We start from the raw sequence: 27,516 nt of genomic DNA, 5'->3' as shown, positions 1-27,516 counted from the left end.
AAGAAGTTGTCACAGACCTTTTAGTCTGTGAATCCCCCCAAGCTAGCAGTTTTCCAACCCACCTAACACTGCCTCGATAGCATCAGCAAATATTCTTGCACCTTTTCTATTTAAGCGTATCCCATCCCTGTAGAAGCAGTCTCTCCTGTCAACAAGCACAGACCACGCACGCTGAAAAAAATTCTACCCCTTGAGCCCTGCAAATTCCCTCCAGGGCCAAATTGATTGACAAGGCTCTCATCATGTAATCCCTCCTATCGTGTCTGGGTAGAATTGCAGACATTTTCAAATTTAACCCTAACTCACGACTTTTTTGCAACAGTGACCTGTACTTGTTAAGTATAACTGAAGATCTCCTACTCTTAATGTCATTGGTGCCAACGTGTACAACAATATCACCTTTTGTGCCCTTAAAAGATGATATATGCTTTACAACGTCATCAACTTTTGCCCCTAGCAGACATACCCTGGTCCTGTTCCATCTATCCTTTTTACATAATATATTCCCCGTCTCCCTGACAATAGAGTCACCAACAATAACTAGTTCCTTTGGGACTAGCGCATTCTGCCTTGGAGATTGCCGCTGTGTTGCCTGATGTCCAGGAGTGAGCTCTGGCATTGAGTTGGGCAGATGAGAACTTGACAGGCCCCTCATATTAATTTCTTTCTACCCTACACCTCAAGCTCTCATAGATGCCCAGTAGAACACCGAGTTGATGCCGAATTTCTAGACACTCTACACCTGACACACACAAAGACATCCTCCTTGGCTAGATCATGTTCTGTTCCAGAGAGTTTGGCAAACATTTCACAAGTTGCACATTTTTTTAGGCTGTGATGCATTGGAGAATTGCCCCCCCCCCAGTTCTCCCCCGAGTCACAGCACTCCTGCCACTTTGCACGCGTTGCTTTGCTGCTCTAGTCTGGGGCACGATATTTTAAATTAATAAGATCAATAAATTTAATTAATTAATTGTCAATACTACGCTGTCTAAGAGAATTCTAAATGCAGTGATGCGTATTATGCTATAAAATTATACGTTAGAGCTACCTAGTTACCACAATTAAAAATTTGAATTCCCTACTACTCTACACAAAAATAATGGCTGAAAAGATTTAAATGAAATAACGGTTTTACGTATATTAAGTAGTAATCTACAAAAACTCTATGTAAATTAAAAATAAAAATAACCAGCGTAACTATAACTATAAGACTACGTATAAAGTACAGTATAAAATAACAATTAGGTAAATAAAAAGGCAAACACATCGCTTTTTCGGAGCCTGTAATTCACAGCTGTAATTTTTAAAGAGAGTCAGTGCCCTCAGTGTTCAGGTATAGATGATTTCACCAGTGAGACTGTATAATCCCTCCCCCTAAAATTATAGTGTCCCTATACCTCAATGTGATAAATGTGTAAATGTCAATAATTTAAAGTATAAATGTATCTTTGTTTCCAGGTATGTTCACACTTATGCATACATATGTGTATAAACATTAATGTGAATGAATGTGTCCTGATATGCTTATATATGCCTGAGCACTAGAGCATATGTATGTACATGAGTATTTACATATGAAGGCATGGTATGTGTGTGCGTGCATGAATTAAAGTGTACTAGTGCCCACATGTGTATGTGGGTGTGTGAATATAAGTATAAATGTGCACGAGTGCACATTATTATTATTATTAGCCATATGGTGCAAGGAAGCCTGAGGCTTATGCTGCACCAGCCAAAAAAAATGAGAGAGAGAGAGAGAACAAGAGTCAGAAGTAGAAGGGAATCACCAAGAAAAAGAAGAATGATGATATCCAGGTCAGGAACCTGGGTTGGATATCATCATTCTTCTTTTTCTTGGTGATTCCCATATATATGTTCATTTGAATGTTTGTGCAGAGTGGGAAATGAGTCCACTTTTAACCTGTAACGAAAAAAATGTTTATCCCTGTCCTAGTCAAGGTATTCGACCAAGTAGAATAAATGCGTAAATGTGCGGAAATTGGGAGTGTATGAGAATGTCCAATTTGAGGGTTTGGTGTCAAACAACGTTAACTACAAAATTGTATTTTTGAGATAAATTTTGTCTTACTTTAAACAAATAACAATGCATATCATGTCAAAGAGCTGTATCTCTCTTATTAGAACTTTACAAGTTAGCTTGGGCTGTAAGCACATTTCCCATAAACTTTGAAAATGTCAAATGACTTTAACGCATACATATAGTTTTTTGACCCTCAACATTTTGACCACAAACTAGCAGAAAAAGATGCTATCTATAGTTGACATCCTTTGACATTAATCCCACTGGCAAGGGTTCCACGGATCAAGGGTCATTCAGCATGTGTTGACTTGCCTGTTTCTAATTTCACTAGATGTTTTCTTTGATTCAATTGTCTGTTTTGTTTCACTGAGATTAGACGTGCAACTAAAGCAGATTTTTCTTGTACCAAGTGTGTCTGTTTGATTTTCATAATGAGCATAGAAAAGAACAAGTCAGTGACGTTAATAAATCACTTAGCAGCAAGGGAAAAGTAATGCTTGATCTTGCTTTGAGTGTTCAGGAAAATAAAATGGCTTCACGTGTAACTAGTGAATTGAATTTCGACGCTTCTGTTTTTACCTATTCAAAATTCAATATGGCTGCTGCCACCTTTGTTTCAGACAACTGCCAAAACAACAAGCCCAATAATGAAGTAAGTAACAGTAACTCATTCTGTCAAGTTTGACATTCTGCTGTCAAAATTGCTGTTAATATTTGCACATGAGTCAAATTAAAAATTTTCTTTCTAGCATCTAGCCAACATCATTGGTCAGGGAAGATGATCTAATCAACGACTCCGATACAGACCCACACTACATTCCCAAGTCAGAAGAAAACTTTTCTTCTTTCTTCTTCTGTCTCTTTTTTATTCTTTATCCCCCTTCTTTCTTTTTTATAAATAAAAAATATACATGTGTATACTGTTTCTACCGGGGGGGGGGGCTGTAAAATCCTTCCCTTAAAACAGTATACGTATATAGATGTCCAGCATTGGAATACTAAGGATCTGGTCACTTTACATTAAAGGAAAGTTGATGCTGTGGATAAAGGGATGGTTGAGTTGGAAAAAACATGGTTATCAATGGACACTGCTCTTTGTGGACTAATGTTGTTAGTGGCATACCACAGGGTTCTGTGCTGGGCCCATTGTTATTTTCTGTATTTATTAATGATACTGATGAGGGTATAGCAGGGTTAATGTCTAAGTTAGCAGATGACACTAAGGTTGGCAGGGTAATTAATGACAGTAATGAAGGTATACTGCTGCAAAAAAATCTAAAAAAATTAGGCAGATGGGCTGAGAAATGGAAATTGAAGTTTAACATTGACATATGGGCAGCAGTAATCCCAGAATAAAGCTATCAACTGTGCGTATCACTCAGGGTAGTGGAAAATGAAAGGTCCATAATTGTGAAGTCGCATATGAAGTTCTCTAAGGTGCAAACAGGTTGCCAGGCCAGTTCATGGAGTTTTGTCAATGATATTCAGAAATTTTGCTAGCAAGGAGCTGATTATCCCATTGTATAAGGCAGCAGTTCACACTAAAAATTCTATAATGGCGTCTGCTTAGATTTACATAGGTATATTATTGTATAATTACAAAATATAACTAATAATAAACAATAAAGTAAAATAAAATTAAATAAAAAGTAAAGAACTGCCACAGAAAGAAACCACATCTCCCATAATTCCTTATAATTAGTTTACTATCTTATAGTATACATGTTAAATAAATATGTTTTCCATACTAAATTTTTTTTTTCATTCTCAAGACAATTGCTATGTATAGTTTTTTTTTTTTAGAACATATAGTACTTTGTACCATGCATGGGTTGAAGGTTGAAAAGATGAAATAAGATGAATTGATATTAGACTTAAACTTCTGTAGATTGTAATTTTCAGGAGTATGAAGGAAGGTTGTTCCAGAAAACAGAAGTTGAATGAATAAATGAGTAAGAAGAAAAGTTGGTTCTGTGAGTTTGAACTTGGACAGTAAAAGAATGTTGACTGGTGGCGGCACATGTGTTTGAAAGAGAGAGCGGGAATTATAGAAGCCAATTCAGAAGAACAGTGCCCATGCAAGTATCTATAAAAAAGGCATGCAGCAGAAACAGAAATCTGTGTCTATGAGACAGATAGTGAAGAGACTCTGTTAGAGATGAAACACTAATTAACAAAACTGCCCTCTTTTGAATGGAATCTAGAAGCCAGAGAGAGGTTTTGGGGGTACCGCCCCAGATGTGGGAACAATAATCCATGGTAGGCCGGATTTGCGATTTCTACAGAGTCAACTGTTTGGAAGAAAAGTAACGCCAAGAGTGAAAAAGAAAACCCAGTTTTTTAGATGCAGAGGAAACCGTATTTGTAATATACTTTATTCCAATAGAGATTAGAAGTCAGGGTAATCCCCAAGATCTTGCATAGAAATCAAAGCATCATCAGAGACAAGCATAAGAGCAGAAGAATCCTTTTTATGAGATATAAGACAGGACTGAGTTTTAGAAGGATTGAAATTAAGTTATCTTTGCCCCACTGGAGAATTACCTGGAGATTAGCATTTAAGGATTTGGCAGTGGATACTCGAGAAGTTGAAGCTGTTTCAGCAGGGCAAGCTTTCTCAAACTGGAAGGTCGAATGCAATGTGCTATCTTTAGCAAAACAATGAGTAGGATTTCTGGTCAATGGAAGAAGGTCATTAATATATACAAGAGGAAAAGAGTGGGAGAAAGAACTGAATGTTGGGGAACACTAGCATTTGTGGGGAAGCTAGAAGACAAGAGAGATGTCTGCCATCACCTACAGCGAACAGTCAAAGAGAAAACTGGATATGCAATTACAAAGAACAGTGGCACACCAAATGATGGAAGCTTATTTAGAACATCTTTATGCCAAACACAAAAAGCCTTTGAAAGAGTTTCACCAAACATTTCTATTAAATTTGTCCATAGATGGGTAATATAAACTGCTCTATCATGAATATCTGAACATCTGCCTTTAGACAAAAAAAAGAGCCTTTATTGTATCATTTAATATTTTGTGCTGAAACCTTTTGCTTTTATGACGGCCTGCAATCTTTGTGGCATACTCTCAACCAGCTTTTTAATCTTTGGGCACTCTAATCTTTGGGAAATCTTGATGTGCACATACCCAATGATCCAATGCATTCCAAAGATGCTCAATAGAGCTGAGATCAAGACTCTAGACTGGCCAATCTAACTTTTCCACACCCATGTCCTCAAACTACTCTGTCATGAACCGAGCATCTTTGCCGATACAGTTATGGGCCTTCCCCAAAGTATTGCCATAATGTTGGAAGTGCATAATTGTCCAAGCTGTCCTGGTATTGCATAGCATTCATGGTTTTGTCGATAATGACTAATGGGCACAAGCCAAACCATGAAAAGAGCCCCATACCATAACACTACCGCCACCAACCTTCACTGGGAGGATACAATCAGAAACTGTTCCCCTGGCATTCGCCACACCTAGGAATGACCAACAGACTGGTACAGTACGAACCTCGACTCGTATGTCCATAGAACTGTTTTCCACGTCTCTACAGCCAGGATTTGCGCTCCTTACACCATGTTAATCAGCATCTAGCATTTGTTGAGGTGATCAATTCTGTTGAACTATTGAGGTAATTCTGTTGAATGTGTCATTTTGCATGCCCACCTTTGCAATTGTCTGTTCAAAGCCTAGTGTGCATATTTATAGCACGTTTCTGTGACATGTTGCATAGGACCTGTTTCCCCATGGAGGGGTGTCCAGAATATCACCAGTGGAATGACACTGACAGAATCTATACTGGTGATCGTTGATCAGATGAAAGATTTCCAGATAGTTTAAGAGTTGGTAGTTAATCGATTTCTCTATTACTTTACAAAGAGTAGAAGTAATCATAATGGAATGATAACTGGATGGAAGGGATTTATCACCCTTTTTAGGAACTGGCTGGATATGAGCAAATTTCCAAGAAGGAAGAAAAACACCTGTGGATAAGAAAGTCAAAAAAGACGACACAAAACAGGAGAAGGCTCAGGGGCACAGGTCTTGAGAACAAGTGGAGAAATACCACCAGGACCTGGAGCTTTCTTACCATCAGATTCATCAAAATCTTTCTGACATCCTTTTGACAGAAGATCACAGTAGGCTCTGAATGGAGTGTACTGGGAATGGTATGAGGTGATTTACCAAGATCATCAATACATGAGTTGGAAGGAAAATAGGATGCTAGTAGGTCAGCTTTATCTTTGGCTGATGTGGCAACAGAACCATCTGGTTTTGACAGAGGTGAGAACAGAGATGGGAAAAAATTGGGGCCAATAGCTTTGGCAAGAGAAAAGAATGCTCAGCTACCATTTGGACAAGAAGCAAGTTTTTACTCATAGTCTGTTTGAAATCTAGTTTGGATTGAATAATAACTGCTTTGCAAAGTATACATAATACTTAATAATAATTTTTATTATTATGCAACGTCGCTTATAAAAACATTGTATTGGAAATATTTTATAATAAAAATTCAGAAAAATTATACGATTTCAAAGAATATAAGCTTAGTGTTTTGCATTAAAAATATTACGTTGAAAGGGGTTTGTGAGTCAAAAAAGGATGAGAACTGCTGGTATAAGGCAATGGTCAGGCCACACCTTGAGTAATGCCCACAGTTCTAGATGCTTCATTTTAAGAAGGCTGTAGGACTACTGGTATAGGTACAGAGAAGGTAAACGACGTTGGTGAGGGGAACAAATAGGTGCGCTTAGCAAGAAAGGCTTCAGTTCTACAAATTGCAATATCTGGAGGTGATATGAATGATATGTTTAAGGCTTTGAATGGCTTGAGCAAACTCAATGCTGATGGGATTCTTCCTCTTGCTCAGACTATATGCACATGAGGAAACAAATTCAAATTGAGAAAGGATGGTTCCAGAACAGACGTGTAGAAGTTTTCCTTTAGCTAACAGGGGGTTGATTGCTTGCACAAGCTTCATCTGTTGTTGTGGAATAGATGGTTTGAATAAATTTAAGGAAGAACTAAAATTATTGGAGGGGGATGGATGGGTGAAATAGGAAGGCTTTTTTTTTTTTTTTTTTTGGCTGATGTTGCATAAGCCCTTGCATTATTTGCCACTATTAATACAAATATACGTTAGGTAAAAGAAAACGGAATACTAAATATTTGCATAAGTATTACAGGTGAGTGATCAGAGTACATTTGGAATGCAACTTTCTCTGACAGTCTCTGCAATTAGAATGCAGGAGGGCAAACTACTTCAGAACTTCCCTTCTTGTCTTCCTGACGTCAGTCCCACTTACACTTGTTAGTCACGGTGCAGAATATACTGAAACTGGTTTCAGCTGGCCTATGTGGGATATCTATCTTACCACAATATTCTCCCACCCCCACCAAAAGAGCCTTTTTGGGGGGGTTGAGCAAGATTGTGCCCAACCAATTGTTCCTACCACCACAAATCTTTCTGTTCTTAACAGTCCTATCCCACCCTAGAGGATGAGCTCCCACCACAGGGATGCCGCTCTATCCTTTTAACTTCTGTTTCCAGATGGAAGTCTCTCTATCATCTACTTTTACTTTCAACTATACACCCTCTACTCAAACTGTCTTTCCAATACTCCTTTCCAATGAAAATTTGTTTTTTTTAAGGGGTGCTTCCTGGCAAGCTTTGGTGATGCCAGGATTTACTGCAGCCAGAGAACCTTTCACTATGACCTGGCCTACCTCCTTATGCTGATGAATGGGAAATGGGAGATCACCAGTTTCCAGGAATCCTGCAGCTAAGTGGCCTGAGAAACATAACCCCACACTACACTATGCAGACTACACAATACCTTACACTAACTCTGGCCTTTACAGAGTTTTTACTGTGGCACAGAGTATACCATGTAGAGTTGGAGGAGACCCCTGGTGATATAGAACAGTAAACACTATACACAACATTTGGCCAGTCCTTTGTGTACATTTTTTTCTCACCATATTCAAATTCTATAATCCCATATGGCTGACTGGAGCCATGTTTCTGATAACCCTACTACATCCACATTTGATGACTTAGCCAGTACTTCAACACTTGAGTTCTTCTAGAAAACACCTAGTATGTTTTACTACAAGCTGAACATCATATAAATTACAGAGAGAGAGAGAGAGAGAGAGATTTTCATTTGCCAATAAGTGATTGTAACATCTGAACAATTTTCAAAGGTGGGATTAATTTCAACAGATGAAATAGGATACTAAAAGCATGATTTCAATGCATGATTACATTAGATTTTCTTTCGTGCAGTTTTCTGTAACTGATTACTTTATAATAGATCCAATTTATCCTTATTTGCTCTTTTAATAATGTCTATAGTTAGTGTACAGGACATTGGCTATTGTATGATTTCATACCAACTAAGAAATATTGTTCAATGTTTAGGCTTCAATGGATGTCAGATAAACTAATGAGACATATGGCAGAGAAGAAAAATGCATGGGATATATATAAATTAACAGGTGACACAGAAGCCTATCATGGATATAAGCTAGTCTGTAATCAAGTCACAAAGGAGGTTCAGCAGGCAGACAAAAGCAGATTATGAAAAATCTTTGGCAAAGAATGCAAAGAAAAACAGCAAAGAGTTCTATACTTATGTAAACTCTAGAAGGAAGGGAACTAATCAGTTGGTCCACTTGATATTGATGGTTCAATTGTTGATGATTCTGATCAGGTAGCCAACAAACTGAATGAGTATTTTGCAACTACATTTACACATGAGGAGTTATTCAGTTGGGGGGATGCAGAGGTGTATTACACTCTGGCAGTAAGCTAAATGATTCTGTAATAACTCAGAGCAAACTGGAAGAGAAACTGTTGAAGATAAACATAAGAAAGGCATCTGAGGTGGATGGGATCTACCCAGTTATATTTAAGGAGGCAGCAAAGGAATTAAGCAAACCCTTAGCCGTAATTATGAGAGCTTCCTTGGATTCGGGAGGAGGTTTCCATGGACTGGAGATGTGCAAATGTGACCCCAATTCATAAAGGAGGATAAAGGCTGACACAAGTAATTATAGACCTGTGAGTTTAATTTCTGTTCCGAGTAAATTAATGGAGGCACTGGTTAAAGAAGCACTGCAGGATCATCTAGAAAAGACTTCAGTTATAGTTCAGACACAGCATGAATTTGTTAAGGGAAAGTCTTGCCTGACCAATTTGATTGGATACTATGATGCAGGGAATAACTTTGATATTATATATTTGGATCTTAGAAAGGCTTTTGATACTGTAGTACATGGAAGACTGCTGCACAAATTGGAGCAGTGTGGCACTGGAGGCAAATTGCTGCTATGGATAAAGGGATGGTTGAGGGGGAGACGACAAAGAGTGGTAATCAATGGACACTGCTCACTGTGGACTAATGTTATTAGTGGAGTCCCTCAGGATCCATTGTAGTTTTCTGTATTTATAAATGATATTGATGATGGTATATCAAGCTTAATGTCCAAGTTTGCAGATGATACAAAGGTTGGCAGGGTTGTTAAGGACACTACTGATAGTATGCTGCTGCTGCAACAGGATCTGGAAAGGTTGAGTAGATGGGCTGAGAGGTGGCAAATGAAGTTTAACATTGACAAATGTAAAGTACTACATATGGGAAACAGTAACCTCAGAGTAACATATCAACTCTGTGGTACTACAATGACAGTGGTAGAGAACGAAAAGGACCTGGGGGTAATTGTGCAGGCAGATATGAAGTTTTCTGAGCAGTGCAAACGGGCTGCAAGAGTAGCTCATGGTGTCTTGTCAATGATATACAGAAATTTTTGTAGCAGGGATAAGAAGGTGATTATTCCCTTGTATAAGGCAATGGTCAGGCCACACCTTAAGTACTGTATACATGTCTGGAGGACTCATTTCAAGAAGGATGTACAGCTGTTGGAATCAGTACAGAGAAGGACAACAAGATTAGTGAATGGGCGCCTTCGTAGCCAGGTGGGAAGGAGCGGCAGTGCGTAGCACACGCTTCTTGATTAGACCGGGGTTCGAGCCCGTCACCACCAAATACGGAGGATGCGGAAAGGTCAGGGAATGACCACCGCATATCCCGGAGCAATATGGCCTTAGTTGCTAATGTTCCTAAAAACCAAATAACATTAGTGAATGGAGAGCTCTTACGAAGAAAGGCTTAAGTTTTGCAAATTACAGTGTCTAGAGACTAGGCACCAGCGAGGTGATCTGATAGAGGTGTATAAAGTATAAAGCCTTGAATGGTTTGCGCATGCTCAATGCTGATGGGATTCTTCCTCTTGCTCAGAATAATCACTTGAGAGGGCATAAATTCAAATTGAGGAAAGACAGATGTAGGATAGATGTGCGAAAATTTGCATTTAGCCAGCAGGTAGTTAGTTGGTGGAACAGACTCCCATCCCTTGTTGTGGAAGTTGATAGCCTAAATAAATTTAAGGCTCAGCTGGACAGGTATTTCAAACAAACAGAGGGGTGAAATGGGAGTGTTTTTTTTTTTTTTTGGCTGATGCTGCATAAGCTTGCTTTCTTGTATCATATGCCTCTACTAATGCTAATGCTAGAGTGAGAACGCGGCTTATGAAAGAAGCAAACGTGTGTGTGTCTCCCCCCGCTTCGCCTGGTGGGTTCCCCACTGCCAGCTAACATATCCCACCCCCAGGATATGTTAGCTGGCAGTGGCAGTATGACCCTCCTGACAGGTTCAACACTGCAAGGACCTGGCAGCTGTCGCCAGCAAGGATGTGCTGCGGCTTTGCTGCTGACCCGCCAATTGGCAATCTGAACTGAGTACTCAAACTTGGTTCCCTTTAAAACCTCATCATCAGGCAGGGGAGGGAGGGAGGTTGTTGTTGTTTGTTTGGTTTTTAGGAGCATTAGCAACTAAGGCCATATTGCTCCGGGATATGCGGTAGTCATTCCCTGACCTTTCCGCATCCTCTGTATTTGGTGGTGACGGGCTCGAACTCCGGTCTAATCAAGAAGCGTGTGCTAGCACTGCTGCTCCTTCCCACCTGGCTACGGAGGCACCAAGGGAGGAAGGAGACAGGTTTCTGTCTCCTCTCCTCCCTGCCTTCCCTATACTTCATCTGGTGGGCTCATTCCCACTGACCTTTGGGGATGCCTACTCTATCGTCCACAGTCCCCCCCACTCTAACTAAACCGACCGAGTATGCCCCTAACAATGCCATCAAATTCTAATCAATGTCTAAAAATTCAACTGCTTTCTCGAAAACCTCTTCTGGCCTTTCCAAATTCTACTGTTCGCCCCTCCCCTTTTTATAGGTCTAGCCACTGAAATTCTCAGAAAATAGATAGCAGCGCCTGCCAGCGTACTTAAATAATCTACTGGGTGCCTGACCTGCCTCCTCATGGCAAAGTGTCTGCAACGATGGGTCCCAATAGGGGCCCAACGGCTAAATGGTCAGAGAAACAACAGGCATAACACTACAGAACAAACCACTCCACATGCACTTTTTAAATTTTTGGCCTCTGCAGCGTTCTGTGTCATACAAATAGCGTATAGAATGCAGAGATGGGGGAAACCCCTGGTGCTGTCAGACAACTAACTCTGTCTGCTGGAAACAACTGTGTGCTGGATTATTATTTGATGGAGTATCCAACCATGCTTCCAGCAAATTTTTTCACCTTTCACAACTTCAGTCTAGTATGTTTGACTTATAGTCTAATTTGGTGGGATATATTCAGCCATAATAATTCCTTTAATATTGGAAAACAAAAAGCATGGTTTTCATTTTTGATTTTGACATTCTTGCTTTTGTGGTCTGGGAGATTGTTTTGTCTTCTATTGCACTGGCTGCCTTTTAGAGTCTGGTTCATATTGGAAGAGCTAACTTTCATTACAAGTAATTAAAGTGCTCAGAAAGTCCTGGATCTTCAATTTTTATCAAAAATTGGAGAAGGTCCAAAGAATTCACAAACTTGGAGTCCTCATTCTTTGTTCTTCATTCAAAATTTTTGGTACTTCTCACTTCTAATCAATGTCCTTACCCAGTCCACATTTTCATTAGTTTTCATGGATACCAGAAGGACTTATGATTCATAGCCTTCCACATCCTCACTTCCTTCTAAAAATCTTTTGTGCTATTCAAGCATGCAAGCTCTTGGCACAGGGTCTTCCCCATAAACGATGTAACAACTCATAACTTTCAGTTGGTGTTTCCTTTAGTTTTGTTAAAATTCTGAGGTTGATTCATTATTTGATTCTTTTGTCTCTCATTTTTCTGAGAAACTGCAAATACAAGGTAATAAAACCCTGTCTCTTACTTCAGAGCAAATGAGTGTGTTGGAAGTAACTTGGCAGACAACTAAAGAAAGGTTCAAGGTCAACTGCTGTGCCATTTTTTCCCAGGTGGGCCCAGTATATAGTGGCTGTGCACACAGTCTTATTTAATAGCCACCTTACATGTTTTTGAAAATTCAAATTCAGTCTGGTGCCTAAAACTAATCTTAATAAAAATCTAACAGAATTTAATATTAGCAAACAATGCATCAAAGCAGGCTTATATAGCATCAGCCAAAAATATATATATTTTATATAAAATATAAAAAAATATATATTTTTATCTATATATATATATATATATATATATGAGCCACAAATTGTGTATTTTTGAAAATTCAGTTTGATATCTAAAACTAATCTTAATAAGAGTTTAACAGAATTTAATATTAGCCCACAATGCAAGAAAGCAAGCTTATATAATATCAGGCAAAAAAAAAATACATATATATATAAATCCTTCCCATATCACATCACCTCTCCATTCGCTCTCTAATAGCCTGGCCTTGAATTTATTCAAACTATACACTTTTACAATACCAAATGGAATTTGTTCTAACTATCAACCCACTAAATGAAAACATCCACACATCTAACCTGCAACTATTCTTCTTCTTCTTCAATTCAACAGCACTGCACTTACTCAATCCATCCAATGCCTTAAAATGCATTCAGGGACATTCCTAGGGTATGTGGCACCTGGGTAGCAACAGCAATTTTGCGCCCGGGTGCTAATTGAAATTTGGTGCCCCCCCTTTTAAAATTTTCTTAATATGTGTATGTAAGTTTCAGGTTTTCAGGCGCCCAGGTGCAGCGCACCCCTTGCAACCTCGGGACGGCCCGCCTCTGAATGCATGCCTCAATCACAATGTCTTGTAGGTGTCTAGTCTTCAGATGTTGCAATTTGCAGAACCGAAGTTTCCCCTTGCAAGAGCTCCTTTTGTTTCTCTCACAGTCTTCACACAGAAAAAAACTTTCTGGTTACACCTTTATTTGATGCATTCCACCTGTCCTACCAAAGAGTAGGCAGCATACCCCACATCCTCTTTTACCTCCTCTCAAAACCCTTGCAGCAATGTCTTCATATATTCCCATGGTAAACTTAGCAGACCCAGACCTCAATGGACTAGATGAAGATGCAAGGTCATCTTAGCAGCCAGTAAGGACCTGAAGGGCTGTGCTGGATATAGTGATACAAGCCAACAGGATCATTCTCTGAAGAGAGTATGGCTTTCTCACTACAGCTTGTTTCTCTACAATTTTAAACAATACCAATGATCCATATAACAACACAGGCAAGATGATGCACTCATAAAGAAGATTCAGTGCCTTACCCTTGATGTCCCAATACGCTTGCATTATTCAGGGAATCATGGTCACAAATCTCTTGAATCAAACTCATGTAGTGAAGGTTGGCCCAAACGACTCTTTACAGTCAAACAACAACCCTAAATACTTAAGTTTCTTCCCTGATAGGAGACACACTATTATAATGAACAAGCAGTGGTCTCTGATTTCTTCAACATCATAATTTTTGATTTTGTATTGAAGACAAATTCTGTGAACAGTGCAACAAGATCTGCTGTCCCCACAGTACAGTACAGCCCTGCCACTGTCAAGCTGCTGCCTTGGGAGTATTTATATTATGGCTTATATAAACATCCAATTATGCCACCATGGCCACATTATCAAACATTCTTCTCATCCAATCCTCCAAAAAATAAGTTCCATATGAGGGGCTCAATACAAGGGTTCCATATAATTTCAAGTGATGCAATTTGAGCCTTGAACACCCCCCCCCCCTCTCTCTCTCTCTCTCTCTCTCTCTCTCTCTAAATTTACTAAGTGGTTTCATTTCTGTGAAAAGTTTAGTTGTTCCATTATCTTTCTGTTTAAAATTTGAGATAAATTTACTGTTTGCAATGATCTGATTAAGTAGGCATATTTATCTTTTAATCATCCAAATTTTGATTAGATTTTTTATATTAGAAGTACAGCTGGAAATTTAGACTCCAATTTCATATCAATCAATACTAGATATAAGCACAATTATTTATTATTTTTTATATAAATTCTCTGAATGTACAAGTAATTATACAAATTTAACGTAAGACGTGTTTACTATGATAACTGTGAACAGTGCAAAATTATTGCATTACAACAATAGTACTATGGTATTATTGTAGTCCTGAACTGCAAGGCTGTAGTTTTAATTTAATTTTTAAACAAAAATTATACCTCTGACTAGGTAAGAAGGCAAATGGCTAAGAGCAATGGGATGCCTTGGCTCAAGGAATGTGTAAAGTGTGATTGCTAAAGGTAATTATACAAATCAAGGCTTCATTGCTTGTACAGTCAAGCTTCCCAATTCCAGCAAACTACTAGCACTTCCCATTTTCCAGCTATGTTTAAGAAAAATTGGTGAATCCAGCAAAAATAGTAGCATGTTAGAGCTAATCATGCAGAGTCAAGATTTCACCTTAAAGCCATAAGTTTTTACCATGCTCAAATGACTTAATTTCTTTGGTTGCAGAGTTGTCTAATTACTAATCGTGAACACAACACATGACTCACTGATCATGAGTGATGGATTACTTATATCATCTTTTAAGGACACAAAGGTGATACTGTTGTATGCATCGGCACCAATGACTTTAAGAGTACATGATCTGCAGATTACTTAACAAATATATATCAATATTAAAAAAAAGTCGTCAGTTAGGGTTAAATTTAAAAGTGTCTGCAATTCAGTTAAGACACAATAGGAGGGAGTACTTGATGAAAGCCTTGTCAATCAATTCAGCCCTGGAGAGATTGTGCAAGGCTCATGGGATGGAATTTTTCACAGCATGGTCTGTGCTTGTTAACAGAAGAGACTGCTTCTACAGGGATGGGATACACTTAAATAGAAGGAATGTAAGAATATTTGCTGATGATATTGAGGCAGCGTTAGGTGGGTCGAAAAACTGCTAGATTGGGAGGATTCACAGACTAAAATATTAACAGTAGCTGCAGGCAGAGGTGCAAGTGATTATTGCACGGCTTCTATTAGATTGGACGGCAGGGTGCTGGGGTTTTCGGGAACTGGTGGGAGTCATCATGAAACATAAATACATGGGCTGTGTTAGGATAACTAAGAATAAGAACAGGTGCATGTATACCAATGCTACAAGTTTGGTAAATAAATTTGATGAATTTGAAGTGCTGGTCAAGACATCAAAGGCTGATATTGTTGGGATATCAGAGACATGGTATCACACTGATATAAGCAGTGCAGAATTGGAATTTGGGGAGTACAATGCGTACAAAAAGGATAGGAAAGGAGGAGGAGTTATGCTGTTAGTTAAGAAACAAAATCTAAGGAAATGCATCCAGTTGACATAGATGGTCAGTGTAATGTCAAGTCAGTTTGGGGTGATGTAAGCACTGGGAAAGCAAAAATGGAGTAGTAGTGTGTTATAGACCTAATGAATTTGATCAGTACAACGAATAACTGTACAGAGAAATAGAGTGGGCCAGTAATTCAGACTGTCTAATAATTCGGGATTTTAACTTGCAAGATATTGACTAGAACTTGTGGGTAGGTCACTCGCACACTAGCAAGACTTTTGTGGATTTAATGGATGATTGTTTTCTGCAGCAGCATGTTCGAGAGGCAACCAGACGGATTAATACTCTTGATCTGATTATCAGCAGTGAGTATTCGTGCATTAAGAATTTGCAGATAAAGGAACCACTAAGTGGTAGTGATCACAGTGTACTGATGTGGGATTTTCTTTAAGATATAACTACCATCAGGGATAAAGGGAAGGGTTTTCGCTTTCGTAAAGGTAACTACAGTTGTCTCAGATAGTTTTTAAATTGTATACAGTGGGACCAACTGATGATGTTACCAACAGCAAATTCCAAATGGGAAGCATTCAAGGAAATCATCTTGGAAGCTACCATATCAACAAAGAAATACTGTATACGGTTTAGGCCTAAATGGATGTCAGATAAACTAATGAGACTCGTGGCAGAGAAGAAAAATGCATGAGATGCAGAAGCCTATGATAGATATAAGCATCAAGTCACAAAGGAAGTTAGGCAAGTAAAGGCAGATTACAAGAAATCTTTTCCCAAAAGATGCTAAAAAAACCAGCAAGGACTTCTTTAGTTATATAAACTCTAGAAGGAAGGGGCGGAATCAGATTGGTATACTTGATATTGATGGTTCAACTGTTCATGATCCTGCTAGACAGCTGACAATCTGAATGAGTATTTTGCATCTACATTCACACATGAGGAGTTATTAAGGGAGGAAAATGCCAGAGGTTTATCAAACTGTAACAGGGTGCTTAATGATTTTGTAATAACTGAGAGCAAAGTGGAGGAGAAATTGTTGAAGTTAAAAATAAGAAAGGCACCTGGGGTATATGGGAACTGTTCAGTTATATTAAAGGAGGCAGCAAAGGAATTAAACAAACCTTTAGCCATAATTATGAGGGAATTCTTGGACGCAGAGGAATTCCCCACGGACTGGAGAAGTGCAAATATATCCCCAATTCACAAAGGGAGATCTAAGGGTGACACGAGTAATTACAGACCAGTTAGTTTAAAAGGATGTGAGAAGGATTTTGATGAATCTTGATGCTAAGAGAGCTCCAGTCCCGATGATATTTCACCACTTGTTCTCAAAACCTGTGCTCCTGAACTTACTACTGTTCTTTGCCGCCTTTTTTAACTTTCTTATTACAAAGGTGTTTTTCCTTCTGCTTGGAAATTTCCTCATATCCAGCTAGCTCTTAAAAAAAGGGTGACAAATCCCTCCCATCCAATTACTTCTACTCTTTCTAAAGTAATGGTGAAATCAATTAACCGCCAACTCTTAAACTACCTAGAAACCTTCCGTCTGATCAACGATCGCCAGTATGGATTCCGTCAGTATCGTTCCACTGGTGATATTCTAGCTTATGTTACCCATTTATGGTCTAATTCAATGGAAAAGTTCGGTGAAACATAAGCAGTTGCTCTTGACATCTCAAAGGCTTTCGATCGTGTTTGGCATAAAGGTCTTCTAAACAAGCTTCCATCTTACGGTTTGCCAACTGTTTTTTGTAATTGGTTATCCAGTTTTCTTCTCTGATCGCTCACTGAGGGTGACGGTAGATGGCTCTCTGTCTTCTAACTTCTCCACTAATGTTGGTGTCCCCCAAAGTTCAGTTCTTTTCCTCTTGTATATTAATGACCTTCTTCCATTGACTGGAAATCCTATCCATAGTTCTACCGATGATAGCACATTGCATTCCACTTTCCATTTTGAGAAACCTTGTCCTGCTCAATCAGCTTCAACTTCTCGAAAACCTGCTACCAATTCCTTAAATGCCGATCTCCAGGTATTTCTCCAGTGGGGCAAAGACAACTTAGTTGATTTCAATCCTTCTAAAACTCAGTCTTGTCTTATATCTCACAAAAAGGATTTTTCTGCTGCTATGCTTATCTTTTTTGGTGACACTCCGATTTCTAGGCAAAATGATATATCTCTTTTGTGATTACCCTGACTTCTAATCTTTCTTGGCACAAGCACATACAAATATTGCTTCCTCTGCACTAAAAAACTTGGTTTTCTCTTTCGCTCTCAGCGTTACTTTTCTTCCAAACAGCTATTCACTCTGTACAAATCGCAAATCTGCCCTACCATGGAATATTGTTTCCACATCTGGGGTGGTGCTCCCAAAACCTCTCTCCCGGGCTTCTTGATTCCATTCAGAAGAGGGCAGTTAGGTTAATTAATGATTCGTCTCTAACAGAGTCTCTCCACTCAGTCTCATAGACGTACTGTTTCTGCTGCATGCCACTTCTACAGATATTTCCATGAGCACTGTTCTTCTGAATTTGCTTCTATAATTCCCGCTCTCTCTCTCTTTCAAAACAGTCTGAACATGTGCCTGAACCAGCCAACTTTCATTTACTGTCCAACTTCAAACTCACAGAACCAACTTTTCATCTTCCTCATTTATTCATTCAACTGCTGTTTTGTGGAGCAACCTTCCTTCTCACATATTTCCTGAAAATTACAGTCTACAGAAGTTCAAATCTAATGTCAACAAATATCTTCTTTCATCTTCTAAACCTCCAACCTAAGCACGGTACTAAGTACTATAGGTTCTAATACCTCTCGCGTTTGGGGTTTACATAAAAAAATAAATAAATAAAACTTCTTTTCCGGAAAATAATGGAGTCACTGGTTAAAGATGCATTGCAGAATCATCTAGACAAGACTGAAGTAATAATTGAGACACAGCACGGGGTTTGTTAAAGGAAAGCCTTGTCTGACAAATTTGATTAGATACTATGATGTGGTTACAAAGGACCTGAAGGCAAAAAATAATTTTGATATCATATACCAGGTGGTTGTAAAATGTGTTTCCCTATTCAGGAGACCGAAGTGTCAAAACGGTTAGAGATAGAGCTGTGGAAATTCTGGGTATGTCATTTTAGGGTATGAGGAAGCGATCTGGGGAAGAAAAAAAATTAGTTCAAATTTCTGCCACCAGGGAAGAAAGTATACAGTAGGATCAACTGATGAAATTGGCACTGTAAACATGAGAAGGAATACCTAACTTAGGATTAGATTTTAATATCAGAACTTAGAAATCTACAGATATTGTTCTATGTGCTTTTCTTCACTTGAGATGACAATCTGAAAACGGAGGACTTGTGCGACACAGTTTCGCAAAGCATCTCATTAGGGATGTTGGCTACATGCTGTTTAATGCTTGCTTTCAAATTGACAAGCATCTGTGTGCATCACAGTAAACTCTGTCTTTCAGGTATCCCCATAGCCAGAAATCACAGGGATTGAGATCTGCAGATTGGGCTGGTCAGAACTACAGAAAGTCTCTAGAAATGATGCAATCATTTCCAAATGTTGAACAGAGCAGTTCCTTCACTTGTTGACCAATGTGAGGAGGGGAACCATCTTGCATGAATACTATCTATGCTCTACAAGCAAGGCAATGCTTGGAGGCAATACTCTCTAAGCATTGCCTTTCTTGCAGAGGGGGAATAATGTGATCTCTTAGAAGAGTGCAGTACCGTGCACCAGTTACCGCACACCTTACGGGGCCATGAGATTTAGACTATTCAAAGAAAAATGGTCCGATTATAAACTCTGCTGTGAATCCACACCATACTCTAATGTAAGGACTTTGTAGTAGTCTTTCATGCACAGCAGATGGACAAGAAGTTCCCCATATTCGGCAGTTTGTTCATTTACAGCCCCATGAAGAGCGAAATGTACCTCATCAGACCACAAGGTTATTTGAGCCCATGTATTGTCAGGTTCCATGCAAGCCAGAAACCGTATATCAGTCTATTTGTTGTTGCTGATCACAAGATGTGAATCTTGTATGGGAACCAGCATAAAATTATTCAAAGCACTTTAAGCACAGTAGACCAAGGAAGATTCAAGTCTCTTGACACACCTCTGGCACTACAAGACTGGTAGTGTTTTGCATTCTGATCATTGCAACTGCCACATCGCCCACATTGGATGCCCACGTACAATACATGGGCACCCCTGCCTGGAATTACACCTAACTCCACAGTCGCTTCAAAATTCTTTATTAGTTTTCAAAGCCACACTGACATCGAAGATCCTTTATGAAAACCTTTAAGTTTACGAAGTTTAAGTTCACGTAGTGCTGAATTAGCATTACTATTATTCTGGTAGAACAGTTTTACTAAAAGAGCATGTTCCTTTTTTGTAAGAGCCATAATGGTTATTGACGATGGTAGTGAAGTGAAATAAGTGAAAACTTATTTTATAATCACCCGGTACTTGAATTTCAGGAAAGCTTTTGACACCGTTGCACATGGAAGACTACTGTACAAATTGGAGCAGTATGGTTTTAAGGGTAAGTATTGTAGTTGTTACAATGGATAAAAGTGTGGTTGAGTGAAAGAAGACAGAGAGTGGTAATCAATGGATGCTGCTCTTTGTGGACTAATGTTATTAATGGAGTCCCCCAGGTTTTGGCATTGGGTCCACTGTTGTTTTGTATCTTTATTAATGATATTGATGAAGGTATATCAGGCTTAATATCAAAGTTTGCAGATGATACAAAGGTTGGCAGGGTTATTAATGACAGCAATGGCAATGTGCAACAGGATCTAGAAAAGTTGGGCAGATGGGCTGAGAAGTGGCAACTGAAATCTAACATTGACAAACACAAAGTACTGCATATGGGTAGAAGTAACCCCAGAGAAATGTACCAACTATGTGGTACTACACTTAGGGTGGCAGAAAATGAAAAAGAGACCTGGGAGTAATTGTGCAGCAAGATATGAAATTTTCTGAGCAGTGGAGACAGGCTGCCAGAGCAGGTCATGGGATATTGTCAGTGATATACAGGAATTTTGCTAGTAGGAAAAAAGGAGGTGATTATCTCTTTGTATAAGGCCACACCTTGAATACTGCATACAGGTCTAGAGGCATCATTGTAGGAAGGATGTAGAGTTACTTGAGCGAGTACAGAGAAGGGCAACAAGATTGGTGAGGGGAAATAAAAGGGTGGTTTTACCACGAAAGGCTTAAGTTCTGCAAATCGCAGCATTTGAAGACTAGGTCCCTGCAAGGTGATCTTGATTGAGGTGTATAAGGCCTTGAATGGGTTGAGCAGGCACAATTCTGATGGGATTCTTCCTCTTGCTCAGATTATAAACCCAAGGGGGCATAAATTCAAATTGAGGAAAGACTGTTGTTGGATAAATGTGTGGAAATTTGCCTTTAGCCAGCGGGTAGTTGATTGCTGGAACAAACTTCCATCTTTTGTTATGGAAGTTGATAGCTTAAATAAATTCAAGGATGAGCTGGACAGGGAATGGATGTGTGAAATGGTTTTTTTTGTTTTTTTTTTTGGCTGATGCTGAATAAGCTTGTTTTCTTGCATCACATGCCTCTACCACTATTACTTTCTTTGAGTTACACAATTCATATAAGAAATTAACTTCGTTAATGCTTACTGAATGTTTTAGAACTGTTACACTATCATTTTGTAATCAACATAGTAACTTTTATCCAATTATAACTGTTACAGGCTGACTAAAAGAAAAGTCCAGAAGTCAGAGAAATAAACTTCTCAGTATTCATATACAGAAGTAAATAATAATATACCATATGTGGAAAAGGTAAATAATATACCATACACAATATATGTATATATTTTGGAAGTTGTAGTAATTTTATTACAAAGACAGAATGTGGCAATGTCTTCAAGGCTACCATAGAAAAAACATTAATCTACCACCCCCACACACACACAGGTTCCAAAGTCAAACAATTTTAATGTATTTAGCACCACTCAAAACTAGCAAAATAGCTATGACCTTAATAATTAAAATAAAATAATCATAAAATTCATTTTCCGAATGAAACTAATAAAATGCATTTGGTTTTGTTTATTAAATTGAACATACTGAAGTAGTAAAATTCACACCTTGGCAACTATATCTTGTATAGTTGCCAAGGTGTGAATTGCCATTGGTTATGTAGTATAATAGCGTTTCTCTTTTGTAATTGTCTCAGAAATAATTTATTTCACAATCCTATATATTTACTTTACGGTCCAATATTTACTGTACTTTTCCATGTAATGTACCCTATCTTTCAAAAAATTTATCTCCAAATTCTTTATGCATGAATAATCACTGCTGATAATAAGATCAAGAGTATTACTTCCTCTGGTTGCCTCTCCAACATGCTACTGTAGAAAGCAATCATACAATAAATTCACAAAGGTCTTGCTAATGTGCGAGTGACCACCCCACAAGTTCCAGTCAATATCTGGGAAGTTAAAATCCCCCATTATAAAACATTCTGATTTACTGGCCCACTATTTCTCTGTACAATTGTTCGTTGTACTCATCAGAGTCATCAGAACTAAAACACACCCTTACCCTCATTTCTGCTTTCACAGTGTATATCACACCAAACTGACTCAATATTGCACTGTCCACAAGTCAACTGGATGCACTGCCTTAGATTTGTGTTTCTTAACTAACAGCATAAACCCTCCTCTCTTCCTATCCTGTCTATGCACATTGTACTCCCCAAATTCCAATTCTGGATTCCTTATATCTGTGTGACACCACATCTCTGATATCCCAACATCTGCCTTTGATGTTTTGACCAGCACTTCAAATTTATTTACTATACTCGTAGCATTGGTGTACATGCAAATATACATGTACCTATTTTTACTCTTAGTTACCCTAACATAGCCCATGTATTTACTTGTTCCATGATGACTCCCAGCAATTCTTCAATCCCCAGCAACTTGCTTTCCAGGCTGCTGCCCTTTCACCTCTGCCTGCAACTACTGTTAATCTATTAGTTGGTGAATCCTCCCAAGCTAGCAGTCTTCTGACCCACATAATACTGCCTTGATAGCATCAGCAAATATTCTTGCACCCTTTCTATGTATACCATCCCTGTAGAAGCAGTATCTCCTGTTAACGATAGCATGCCTGAATCCCAGAAATATATATGTCAAAGGTATCACTTAACATTTAGCAGGATTGAGGGACAAATGTAACTATTAGTTTGTGAAAAAACAGTTTTTTCACAAACTAACAGTTACATTTTCAAACTAAATGTAAAAAATGCAATGTAACATTTTCAAAATGTCAGTGGAAAATGTAGCTGGTTTTGACAGATCTGCTTAAATCTTCACATCTTAAGTTCATAGCTGATCATCACAGAAGAAAAAGTTTTAAATATATTTCAAGAAAAATATATGATATATGAAAATTGTCTTGCATATATATTTAAAATTTATCTACACCTTCAGTTGTTGGAAGGCGTAGACGAATATCATGTGAAAGACAGGCTCACAAAGATGAAAATGAAGAAATTTCTAATTTAATCAGAAACGAATATCAGGTTTTGAAGTAACTAATCATTTAAATGTTTAAAACAAGCTGATCACTCATGCAGAACAATGAAAACAACGAGCCTAGCACTGAATACTTGGGGACTCCACTAATAACGCTAGTCCAAGAGCGAGCAGCGCCCATTGATTACACGTCTGCAATTATTCATTTCACTTTTATCCCCCCCACTATTGGGAATTGGGGAAACAAAGGCAAATCTGCAATCTGCAGGGACCTCCCGTGAATCGAAAGATGCTCTCATAATTAGAGCTAAATGTATGCTTACTTCTTATGGCTGCTTTTACTATAATTAGATAAGTATCAGATCTCATGAGCCCTGGGTGCCCTATTTACTTTTACCTTAGACAATTTCTCATCCGTTTTCTACTCAGTCACAAAACCGTTCAGCTCCATTCCTAAAAATGACTTCAAATTATTATTATTATTAGCCACATAGTACAAGGAAGCTTGAGGCTTATGCATGTGAATATAGATCAAAATATTTATTTAGTTTGTTAGCAACTTGAACAGGATCATCAATAGTTATGCCATTCACATCTAGTGGGCTAATCTGACTCATCCCTTTCCTTCTATTGTTAAAGGAAGCAATTAATTTTCTGCTACTTTTCTTTGCATTCTTAGCCGAATCCTTCCCATTGCCTACCTCAAGTTGCTTTATTTATACACCCTCAATGTGTAATCTCAGAAAGAGGAAGAATCTCATCAGCACTGAGCTTGCCCAAACCATACAAAGTCTTAAACACCTCAATCAGTTCAACTCAGGGCTGCCTAATCCAGTTACCCTTCTCTGTACTCATTCCAGCAGCTGTACATCTTTCCTAAAATGAGGCCTCCAGACCAGTATGCAGTACTCAAGGTGTGGCCTGACCATTGCCTTATACAAAGGGACCATTGCCTTATACAAAGGGATAATCACCTCCTTATCACTGCTAGCAAAATTCCTGCATATCATTGACAAAACCACATGAGCTCTGTTGGCAGCCTGTCTAAACTGCTCAGAGAACTTCATATCTGACTGCACAATTACCCGAGGTCTTTTTCATTCTCCACTACCCTGAGTGTAGTAACACACAGTTGGTATGTTACTCTGGGATTACTGCTACCCATATACTTGCTACCCTTGTCACTTCTTAGAACATCTGCCCAACGTTTATTGATCCTGTTACAGTAGCATATTGTCATTATTGTCATTAGCAACCCTGGCAACCTTTGTCTCATCTGCAAACATGGACATTAATAAGCCTGATATACCTTCATCAATATCACTGATAAATACAGAAAACAACAATGGGGGACTTCACTATTAACATGAATACACAAAGAGCAGTGTCCACTGATTACCACTCTGTCTTCTCTCACTCAACCATCCCTTTATCCATAGCAGCAATTTGTCCTTAATACCAATACTGCTCCAATTTCTACAGCAGTCTTTTATATGCAACAGTATCAAAAGCTTTCCAGAAATCCAAGTATATGATATCAAAATTATGTTTTGCAACCAGTTCCTTTGTGACCAAATCGTAGTATCCAATGAAATTGGTCAGACAAGATTTTCCCTTAAGAAACCCATGCTGTGTCTGAACTATAACTGCAAGCTTGTCTAGATGATCCTGCATTAATTCTTTAACCGGTGACTCCATTAATTTGCTGGAACAGATGTTAAACTAACAGGTTGGTAATCACTTGTCACCCTTTGATCCCCTTTGCGAATTTGGGATACAAAACTGCTATACTACGACAAAGATCCTGATTACTGCAAAAAGCCACTATTTGAATACTAATGTCACTTAATTCATTTAATGAGAATCACTAAAACAGTTCAAGTACTCAGTTCCCTATTAAGTCTGCTTCTTTAGGACTGATTAAGAGAATATTTTCTCAATTAACATTAGTAGCAGTAGTAACGGCAAATGATGTAAGAAAGAAAGCTTATATAGCACCAGCCAAAAAAAAATAATAATAATAAAATAAATTGGAGAGCTTATCAATCAAAATGATTTTGTTTTATTCTCTGAATTTGGAGTACTCATCAAAATGGTGGGACAATGGTGTCCCATTGTCCTATTCCTGAGTATATATCTGAGATCCAGTCCTTATGAAGTGTAGGCTTAAATAAAAAGTAGAACATGTTCAGAAATATTATATGTTTGTGTTATAGGGCCAAATAAAGGATAGAAAAAATAAAGGAAACATTATGAATGGTGCTTTTATTGCAAACTGTTAACACTGAAGGATAGAGGGGCAGCACCACTTTAATTTTTAAAACGAACTGGTCAATGGTGCTATAAATGAACTAAGCTTGTCAGTTCCTTTAATCTCAGTTGTCAGTCTCAATCAGTAACATCAACCCAATTTTCTTACCCCTACTTTTGAAACAATCGCTCCTTTATGTCAGGTGTTCTCAAACTTTGTGACACTCTGACCTCCTAAAATTAAGGTGTGTAAATCTCAGCGTTCCAGCAGTGAATAAAATGAAGGATTTTATTTGGGTAAGAGTTCAGAAAGAAAGAAATATGCTACTTATTTTTAATAATTAAATTTTAATCTCTCTCTATATATATATAAACTGAAAGCAGACTGCAACATTATAAAATAAAACTTTTTGTGACTTCTCAAGTTGCTTGCGACTCCGGGGATCAAGAACCACACATTTTAATAACCACAACATTAATTTAATGTTCACAATATTCATTTGTAATACTATATTTTAATAAAGTTGAAAAGTATAAGGCATGTAAATTAATTAATGTCAATTTTTTTAATAGATCTTCTTTATATGATACTTTTTCAGTGCAAAAATTGGAAACTTTTATATTGTGTTGTGGGAGTAATAAAAAAAAATAATGGATACACAAAGCAATTAACTCAAGATAGGTTAGCTCAAAATATTCCACTATTAAGTTGTTTATGCTTTAATTTCCCAATTTTTTTTCCTAAGAAGTTTCACGACAAATAGGCACAGGAAAGTAACTATTTGTAATATCCTTGAGTAAAGAGGCAATTATATATTGTACAGGAATGGGCATATGGCTTCCAGCAGAAATCTAAAACACTTTTTCCTTTCATTAGGTTTACTTTTCAACTTCTCATTCTACTGATTTTAGCACTGATGACCATAGGCAAAAATCAATGTTCGTATTCGAAAATTAATGTATTTACTTAACCATCAGTTAATTCGGCAGCGTCAATTCTTTTCATTTCTGTCTAGCAAACATATTTATATAAGGCTTTGGACATATTATTAATTTCTGACGTATGTATTTTTATTAATATGTCATAAACACTGGTACTCTCGTTATACTTTAAAATGCACAGGGACTAACGTTTACATCAATGTTATCGTGCTTTTTATTTTGTCCCCCAAAGTGACCATGTGACTAAAGCGCAATCAAAGCAAAAACAACACTGCCCTTTAAACATCCTCATATCACGTATATTACTATCTTCATAATAAAAAATAAAATTAAGTGAATGTGGTGTTAATGTCGCTGTAATGATTTCTGTGAAAGAGACCATTCATTTTTAAACTTTCCACTTAAAAGAAAAGCTGAACTTGGATATTTCGGTGTCTGCTTTTAATGTAGAGCTGAATTTACTGTAACATGGCTGTCAACGAACTGCCCTCTGAACGTCATACAAATAGTGGAAATAAAATACTGTCAATCAGATTACATCTTTAAAAAGATTGTTTTACCTCCAAAGGTACCATCTGGGTGTTTTCACCCGGTACCATTTTTGAAATATCACACAACCAGTGAGTGGACGAATCTTGAATAATCCACGCGTAGAGCAGTCAACACCTAACCACGAGTGCGAAGCCCGTTTAGCGCAGACGACAGAAACTCATTTCCTTCACGATTATATGGAACACTGTCTCTCTTTGGTTGCATGCCATCGTCTACGCGCTTGAAATTTGACACCAGAGCCAATCACATCATCAGACACATTCCAAGAAAAATTTCTTGATATCGGAACAATTTTAAATCCCGCAATTTCAATCCAGCTTGCCAACTTCAGGATGTTTAATATACTGATCAACAGAGAATAAACTACGTCGCCACTTCATTTATTATGAAAAAAATATACCATAAAAAAGAATAATGGCTTGAATGAAAAAATAATGCGGTGAAAGGTTGTTGAAATATAAAATCATACGTTATGTCGATGTTTTAGCGCATCAAAAATCATAACGATTATATTTCGAATACAAAT

The 27,516-nt window shown here is 38.0% G+C and overlaps 1 protein-coding gene across 3 annotated transcripts in view; it reads right to left on the bottom strand.

The window, feature by feature from the left end:
* The window catches only part of LOC150074989 (ubiquitin carboxyl-terminal hydrolase 47-like), a 486,634-nt gene extending 459,328 nt beyond the window's left edge, over positions 1–27,306 (bottom strand). For all 3 annotated transcript variants that reach the window (XM_090388947.1, XM_090388945.1, XM_090388946.1), the window contains exon 1: positions 26,999–27,306. In XM_090388947.1, the coding sequence (XP_090245073.1) occupies positions 26,999–27,037 (39 nt within the window). In that variant the 5' untranslated portion in view covers positions 27,038–27,306. The remainder of the gene's footprint in view (positions 1–26,998) is intronic.
* Between the last annotated feature and the right edge of the window lie 210 nt (positions 27,307–27,516).

Source organism: Mastigoproctus giganteus, chromosome 14 (assembly GCF_048544385.1).
Source record: "Mastigoproctus giganteus isolate SK-2022 chromosome 14, ASM4854438v1, whole genome shotgun sequence".
In the NCBI taxonomy this organism is placed as follows: Eukaryota; Metazoa; Arthropoda; class Arachnida; order Uropygi; family Thelyphonidae; genus Mastigoproctus; species Mastigoproctus giganteus.
Note: the sequence above shows the minus strand (reverse complement) of the source record. Positions and strands in the feature narration are given on the sequence as shown.